This window comes from Gossypium arboreum, chromosome 6 (assembly GCF_025698485.1).
Source record: "Gossypium arboreum isolate Shixiya-1 chromosome 6, ASM2569848v2, whole genome shotgun sequence".
NCBI classification, from domain to species: Eukaryota; Viridiplantae; Streptophyta; class Magnoliopsida; order Malvales; family Malvaceae; genus Gossypium; species Gossypium arboreum.
The window spans coordinates 4461830-4470971 of record NC_069075.1 but is presented as its reverse complement, the minus strand read 5'-3'; the positions used below and the strand labels follow the sequence as shown (position 1 = coordinate 4470971).

General features: G+C 33.2%; 1 protein-coding gene and 1 pseudogene across 1 annotated transcript; one reads left to right on the top strand and one right to left on the bottom strand.

The window, feature by feature from the left end:
• Positions 1–1462: 1462 nt before the first annotated feature.
• On the bottom strand, positions 1463–2431 carry LOC108485094 (actin-related protein 2/3 complex subunit 5A-like; annotated as a pseudogene).
• Positions 2432–4103: 1672 nt separating this feature from the next.
• LOC108484621 (transcription factor RF2b-like) lies at positions 4104–8267 on the top strand. Its single transcript, XM_017788476.2, has 4 exons — positions 4104–4784; positions 6814–6946; positions 7317–7401; positions 7630–8267. Exons 1-4 carry the CDS (start codon positions 4270–4272, stop codon positions 8004–8006), a joined length of 1110 nt encoding a protein of 369 aa, XP_017643965.1. The 5' UTR covers positions 4104–4269; the 3' UTR covers positions 8007–8267.
• The last annotated feature ends 875 nt before the right edge of the window (positions 8268–9142 follow it).

Here is a 9142-nt window from a genome sequence, read left to right as displayed (position 1 = left end):
GGTTCTAGTGGGCTCGAGACTGCAGTGGCATCAAAACTGAACCAGGTATGTAACGAAAACACAAGAAATTGAAGTTTGGCGAAAGTTGAAAAAAGAGCCTGTCGACGCCACACGGGAGTGTGCCCGACCGTGTGCGACACACGATCGTGTGATAGGCGAGTGTGTGGTTGTATGGGCTACACGGGCTAGGCCGAATTGAGTGTGTGGGTTATGGGTCGGGCCATGTGGGCCACACGGGCAAAGCTATTTTGTGCGTGTGGGCCCACACAGGCATGTGGGTCCAAAGTTCTGAAATTTTCCCTACGGTCGCATGAGTCACTCCAATCGACTGTGGGCTTTCCGTAGGGTCGGTAAGGGCTAACCAAACCTTAATGCCTATGATCTATTATCCTAATAGACTAATCTAAATAAGAAAAACTGATATGTATGTCTGATTATTCTGTATAAGCATGTATGATATCTGTACACAAGTATGCCAGGCATGTTATTTATGTATATATGTTATTTGATATATGTATCTGTATATGGGGTGGGATTTGTATATGTGGAGGAAGTGTTCTGTACAGTGGCCTTTCGCCTATTTTTCTAGCAGCTTGCTGCATACTATTCTGTTATGTGTCGTATGGACACTATATGGTGTGTAGGGATGAGTGAGTGTTTTATACCCCACATTGTGTGATGGGATGGTCGGAGATAGTATGTAGAGGATAGGGGTACGATTCTGTATATTTATTCTGATTATTTGATTCTGACATTTGTTTCTATTAAGGACTTAAGTTCATATCTGCATCTATTCTGCATATGAGTTTGTGTGTATATTTGCATGACTATCTCTGTTGGGTTACACACTGAGTTTCCAAAAACTCACATCTATTTTTCTGTTATGTTCAGGTAATCCTCAGGCATAGTTGGATCGGTGCAACGAAGTCTCAGAGGTGACCACTAGTCCACAAACCAGTTTATCTAAAAGTTTTATTTTAATTCTGGATTATTTTGAGAGTTTGTATTTTTTAGACTCTCTGGATTGTTTGGTTTTAAATTTGGTTTTGGTTGTGTTTGGACTTTAATACTGCAAAGTTTGACAACATCATGGTTTTATGCAAACAAATGATTTTCTGAAAACACAAACTCGATTTTACACTTTGATAATATCAAACTTGCGCTACAAAATAAGTTTTCTGAAGGAGCAAATTAACAACATTTTCATAAAGAGAATAAAGATATGTTTGATAAAATGTGGATTCTTTTTAGCAACAATTAAATACTAGAAATTTGACATAACAATATTGATTTCAAAACCTCTTCTTCATAACACTCCCGAATCAAGCCATAAAGTTTAGGCCGGGTTTGGGGTGTTACATGGACAAAATTTTTGGTTCACATACATATGGAACAATGAAGAGAAAATGTTGAACATTTCTATTATAATTATCTTTTTAAAGGGAAAAATGGGTGATTAGAGTCAATCTGTATTCATAGTGTCTTTAAGGGAATGAAGTATGCATCTGAAACCAGTTTTCTCTGTTAGCTTTTCAAGGATCTTAAGGTACTGATCACATGTGGTACGATCTCTGGTCGACAATCCTCTATATACATATCTAGAAATATTCATAACAATCATATATGAACTACAGAACATGTGTGCCTATAATGAAAGCAGTTGTTTCCCTAAGAGCTATAACATCACTAGGCAAAATGTTCAACAATGCGAACAATAAACCTAGTAAGAGATTTTGTCAAATAGTGCAAATTCATCAGTTGTAGATGTTTCTAGCTATTCATTAGTCACTAATGATGTAACATTCAGTGCAACAACAGTTGTGTACTAACAACTACTAAAAGATGAAAAGCATAAAAGCATATTCCATGGAGGATTAAGCAGATTAGACCAAATTTTATTTTGTTCAAATACTTTCAATCTCGTTTAAAAACTTTGAAATAGACCATATCATTGAATGAAATATACAAGTGAAATGCTAAAAGAAGAGAAAAAAACTCACTTCATAAGAATATAATAGTACTGGGGATCTAAAGAACGAAGCATTCTTCAACATCTTTTATGGTCATTAATGCTTTATGCACACCTATCCTGTTCACAGACAATAAATGCCAATGTCCAAATTAAAATGAAAAAATTGGACAAAAAAAGCTTTCTTTTTAGGGTACCAAACCTTGCATCATTTGTCTTGGGGAGGATAACCCTCGCGTACAGTTTTAATAGCTTTAATAGTTTTATACCTGAGATAGAAACAAACCAATTCTACAGAATTAAAGTTTTTTTTTCCTTTCAAACTTTTAAATGGGAAACTCGAATTCGTATTAGAAATTTCAACTGTTTAATTAAGCTCTCAATCTTCATAGATTTGTTTTCTATTTTTGTTAGTATATCATCAGTGTTATCGGATCTCATAGATTTCTCCATTTCTGCCATTATCGCTAATTCGCTTCCTTTCTCTGATCAATCACCTGCCAAACAAAATTTTTTCTTGTTTCATTCAGGACTCTTCTTTAGAGTTAGAGGGATGGACCCAGTATATAAACAACCTTAGATTTCTAAGCAAAGAAGAAAATAGATGAAATTGTAACAAGGAAGTGAGATTGAGGGGAACAATAACCTTACCAGGATCAACTTGGGGGAAGCTTCGAGGATCAACTCTGTCGAGTATCTATATTGAATTGTTTAATCATGTTGAATTTTTATCAAATTCTGTTAAAACCTAATTATTGATTATGCTATAAAATATTCGTGTTAAAATTTTCTATTGGTATCAATTTCACATTTTATCTTTAAAATAACTCTTATTTAAAAAAATCACATTTTTTACATTTAATATATTTTTTAATTTCAAAATATATGGTGAAAAGAATCGTAATATAATTGAAGCATCTAAGCAAACAAAGAATCTAACCCATATATAAAAGATTAATAAATAAATTATGAGGGATGATAGTTGATAAAAAAAATTGATTATGATGGGTGGAAATGGCTACAAGGACCTAAAGTTATTTTTTTAATTTAACTCGAATAAATATATTTGATTCGATTCGATTCAAATTCCATCTCATTCGATTCAATTTGAGAAAATTTCAAATCGAATTAGGATGATAAAATTAGATTCATCAACTCGATTAACTCAAAATTTTTCATTCAATACAATCAATCGAATGCTTACATCTACTTGTATCACATTTTTTAGTCTTGTTTATGCATATAGTCTTGCTTCTAAAAGTGATTTTATGGATGGTTTTGTCGCCGCCCTCTCCAGTTTAGTGGATGCTCGATTCTTTTGCCGATTTTTTCTTGCCATTTTGGACCATTCGAGACTAATTTCCGTATTGTAGGAAGTGCTTGCAATTACTCTAGATATGTCGTTCTTGAGTTGTGACATGTCTAATATCAACATGTTATAATGTTCTATTGATGCGGAAGGTGAAACCTTTGCGGTGTTAATGGAATTTATCCCTCTACGTTTATTACAGATATTTGTGGTTTTTTCCTTAAATTGTATAATCCATTAATGGAATGTATTAATAAATTTTCCTTTAAAAAATTTGGCTTGATCTAATACAATCTAACTTATTAAAGTGAATTTAAAAAAAGAAAAGAAGAAGAAGAAAGATTAATATTAAAAATATCTAAATTAAAAATATTTATTCAAGAACTCCATTTGAGTCCCAAAATCTTGCATTGTTTTATAATTAAGCTATGATTTATATTAAAACGAAAAATTTCATCCATTAGAGGGAAAAGTAAAATAAATAAATTCATTTTTCTTGGGTGAAGCAACTAAACGACATCGTTTAGAAAAATTTCTGAGACATTTCTCTTAGGCTTAAAAAATTATCAGATTGAAAATCAATCTGAATCGAAATATTTAGATAGTTTATAAATTATAAGTTTAAAATTGTGGTTACTAAAATTGAATTAAATTTTATTTAATATATAATTATTTTTAAATTTTTATTATATAAAAATATTTTATTTTAAAATATTAAAAAATTTGAAATTTTATCAAATAATATTAAAAATATAAAATAAAATTTATTTTATTAAAAATTAATATAAAAATTAAAATTAACCGAATCGAAACAATTGGAACAATTTAAAATACCTAATCGAACCGAATGGATATAACCCTAATTTGTTACATAATTTTTCTCAAGAAGAAAGCTAAAGAAAATTAAAATTTAAAACAGTAAAGCTATTTTTATTTTACTCACATTTTATTCTATCTTTGAGATCTCAAATCTAACAAAAGGAACACCAAAATGCAGTATCCTCCGCTTTTAAACCCGAACCCGCTTCCACCCATTCCCTCCAAACCCAATGCATCATCCACCACCCAAACGGCGTTGTTTTTCCCCAACTCTACCCCATTCTGTGGCTCCCACCACAGGCGAGCCCATTCCGAAGTCCAATTCCGGATCCCGGACGAATTGGATCTCGGCTCCGACACTTTCGAAGGGTTGGGATCCGAGGATGACGTGTTTTACAATTACGTGGATATCGAGAAGCTGGGAGGATCATCGAAGGGACCGGACGAAGGAGGAGGTTCCGGGTCTGGGATTTCCGGGTCTTCGAGTGGTGGGTCGGGTCAGAATCAGAAAGGAGAGGAAATCAATGGTGGGTCCGGGAAGGGAGAGAAGAATGATGGGAAAGGAAGGCATAGGTATAGTAATTCAGTTGATGGGTGCTCGACAATGGAGTTGATTGAAGCTAAGAAAGCTATGCCTCCTGATAAGCTTGCTGAATTGTGGAATATTGACCCAAAGAGAGCCAAAAGGTTTGAGAATTAATTATAGTTTACTCCAACTTTTTTGGTTTTTTTTTTTTTTAAAGTGAATTTGGGATTTGGGTCATTTGGAGTTGTAGAAAGAAGTTTGAAATTTATGGTTTTTAGTGGGAAGTTTGTGTTTTTTGTTTGATTTCGATAGATTATTGCGTGAAGCTATTAGAAGAAAGTAATAGCAACTTGTATTTTAGTTTATAAAGTTTGCGGCTTTTTGTGGTTGGTTTTATCCTTATTTTTTCATGGCATTATGATTGTCTTGTTGAATTGTTCTTTTTTATATCGTACTAGTGAAGTTGACTTTTTCTCTTTTCTTGGGTGCGCATGCATGGGGGTATCGAGCACTTTAGGAAGCAAATTCAGAGTTGGAACTTGAAAATAACATTTCCTATTGTGGGGAGGGTAGTGTTTGAATGAAATTCAGAGTTGGTAAAATTAATGAAAAATATGAAATCTTTTATGATCTAATTGATGTTAATAATATGAACTTTTATGATTTAATTGGCGAAATATATTAGTTTTTATGATATAATTGATATCAATTTTAAGTGTTTTTCCCTTCCAATTCTAGGTGCATTTGTATGGATCATGCATACTTTTTAGCTCATCCCTTGTTATATGAGTTAGTATTGAGTAGAATGAATGAAATATATAAATTTTTTAAGATCTAATTGATGTCAATAATATGAATTTTATTATCTAATTAATGAAATATATGAGTTTTTATGATATAATTGGCATCAATTGTAAGTGTTTTTTCCCCTTCTAATTCTAGGTGCATTTGTATGGATCATGCATGCTTTTTAGCTCATCCCTTGTTATATGAGTTAGTGTTTAGTAGGGTGAATGAAATATATGAATTTTTTATGATCTAATTGATGAAATATACGAGTTTTTGTGATATAATTGATGTCAATTATATAGACTTTTCCCCCTTCCCATTCAAGGTGCATCTGTAAGGATGATGCATGCTTTTAGCTCATCCCTTGTTATATGAGTTAGTACCTAGTAGAATTAATGAAATATATGGATTTTTTATGATCTAAGTGATATCAATTATACGGGGGTTTCCCCCTTCCAATTGTAGATGCTCTCGTATGGGATCATGCATGCTTTCTTTTTGGTACTGTACAATTAGAAGGTTAGTACTTACGTACACACGGTAAGGACATACTCACACCATACATGCATGCGCTATGTCCAAAGGGAGCTTCCTAAATAAAGGCCTACCGCTTGCTCCCCCGAAGGGTTGAACCCGGATGGGTTCTTTGGGTGAATAGCCCTCGTTCATATAGTTGTTTTGTTGACAATCTTTTTTAACATCGTAGTGCTTCAGTTGATTTTTCACACCCCTTGGTGAAGCAAGTTTTTGTTATTTTAGGAAGTTCAGTTTTGCGGAACTTCTTAAAAGTTAGCATTTTTAAGAATAAATTCAAGTGAATTACATGGTGTCATCTATATTTATGTTGCTTTTTTATAGAGTATGTTTTTGGCTTTTTTTGGGTTAAAATATGCTCCCAGTCCCTATGCTTCACACATTTGGAATTTAGTCGCTCTATTTTTATTTTTAGAAATTTAGTCCCCTACTTTCGAAATTAAAATTTTAGGTCCAATCGTTAACACTATTAAAATTTTTCTGTTAAACGTGTTGGTGTGATATTTCTCTTTTTCTGCACATTTGACCGCCATTAGTTTTGTTTGAGTTTTGGGCAAATCAGCTGTTCTTTCTGAACTCTGGAACTTGCAATAACAGGTCTAGTAAGGTCATGTGTGCAAATGTTATAACCTTTCCTGGTTCATATTTCTTAGTGTATAAAGCTTCTAAACTCGTTTTGTTCATATATTAATGCTAAGGTGTATCTTGTCTTAAATGAATAAGCATTTAGTGATGTGGCTGAGCTAGAGCAATCCGATCTCTCCACTCAATGCCCCTCAACCCCTCATAGATTTGATAATGTTAGATTGTGTGGTGAGCTTGGGTTCACACTCAGGATTCTGCTAAGAAATTACATAAATTTTGTAGGATCATGGCAAATAGGCAGTCAGCTGCTCGCTCTAAGGAGAGGAAAGCTCGATATATAACTGAACTGGAGAGAAAAGTCCAAACACTTCAAACGGAAGCAACTACTCTTTCTGCACAACTAACCCTATTCCAGGTTTTTCTTGAACACTTACCTCTCTCATTGCACAGGTTTGGAGCCCGTTTGTGGTTGCTATTTGCATTCCTTCCTATGAATGTCATATCTACATATTAAACAACCAAGGAAAAGTATGTTAGCATCCCGTAGTTTCGATACGAAAATACATTTACTTTAAACTAAACGAACTGTATTTTCTATCAACCTATGGGGGTGAGTGTCTTTTACAATATTTGGGGGTCCTACTTTGTAATCAAATAAATTGCTTTTTCGCAATTGGGGTTTTCTATCAACTAAACGAATGAGGATACTTTCCATCTTATGTTACTTTCGTCTTTTGTTTTTTTAAACTAAAATTTGAATTTTAATAGTTCGTGTTTAATTCCAGAGAGATGTAACAGGCTTGACAACTGAGAACACCGAACTTAAGCTTCGGTTACAGGCTATGGATCAACAGGCTCGACTATGTGATGGTATATCTCATCCTGACTGTTTTATTTACCCAATTCTCCCTAAGATTGCATGCTTATTGTAAGTGTATACTCGGCACATCTTGGAAATGCCAATTTGTTACACAAGTTAAAGCTGTTTATTATACCATATTTACTCAATGATAGGATACAATACAAACCGGAATCGAACTAGTTTAGTTGGATCGAGATATTTAGTCATGTTTTCCTGTTATCTGTTTCCGATTACAGCTCTGAACGAAGCACTGAAGAAGGAAGTAGAGGGACTCAAGATTGCTACTGGAGAAGCAACGACACCCACAAACACATTCAATTTGGGAATGCACCATATACCATACACCCAATCTTCCTTTCTCCCTCCCCAGCCTCAGCATATGCAAATCGACACCCTAAACGTACAAATGCCACCATTTCAGCCCTTACAATCTAACACATTGACAACTAATCCGTCCATGGTAGGTGCCACGAATTCATATGCCTTTGCCGATATGATGCAACAGGATCCTCTAGGCCAATTGCAGGGGCTTGATATCAGTAGCGGTGGTTCCCACTCAGTGAAATCTGAAGGACCCTCGATTTCCACCAGTGAAAGCAGTGGAACATTATGATATGAAAAGTGTTTCTCGTCTGCAGCTTGCCCTGCCTTATTTGTTGGATTGTTTATAGGCTGACCGACCTTTATTGACATCGAGAGGTACTATTTGTTTGAATTCAATTCTTTTAATGAATTCATATTCATTGTAGGATTAGAATTTTTTGATCCATAGGAAGTAGTGGGTTAATGCAGCATCTTGGACCAGCTGCTCTGGTTGTATTATTTGTTAAAAGTTTTGTTTAAAAAAGTTGCATTGCTGGTGAATTTCTTCAAATGGCTTTTGTTTGTTTTCAGTTCCTGAAGCTTACTAACTGTTCCTTTATTAAAGTTCTCAAATTTTCGTAGCGAATGGTTGAATCGAGAATTAATGATTCGACAGTGATATATGAGTGAAATCAGCTAAAACCATTTTGAACTGTGGTGAAAAAACTCAAATTTGGGAATTGAAATATCGGATTATTTGTTTTTAATAAAAAATCTAATTTTTACCGAATGAGTCATAACTCGATTGGCATGAGCATTATTGTCAATACAAAAAGATGTAGGTTCGAGTGCCTTAAAATGCATTATCCTTCTATTTACGAGTTGAAAAGGGGTTACAAGTAGTTTTAAGTATTATAATGAAATTATTTAAAAATCTAATTTTTAATATATTTATTTATTTATGATTTTATTTTATTTTACAGTATTTAAAACCAACTTTATCAATTCAAACTTGAATTTAGTAATAAAAATTCATTTAATTTAAACTTGAAATGACTCGAATTTAAAATGAAAATAACTTCAATTTAAATTAATTATATGATTTTTTAAAAATAATTTAATAAAAATTTAAGTTAATATTATGCAGATCCAATTTGACTTAACTTGAAATAAACCTGAGTGGTTTAATTGATAAGTCAAACTTTATTTCAAGGAATAATATAATTTTGACCTCTGGACTTAGCAATTAGGTTTACTGTGGTATTTACACTTTTTTTAATCCATTTTGGCACTTAAACTTGACAATTAGAATCATTTTGGTCCCTAGACTTGACAAATATAAAAGTTTGATGACATGATAATCTAATTTATATAAATTTTTAGGTGATAATGTGATATAATCTTAGAGTGTCACATACAATGTTTTAATAATTAGACTAGTGATTG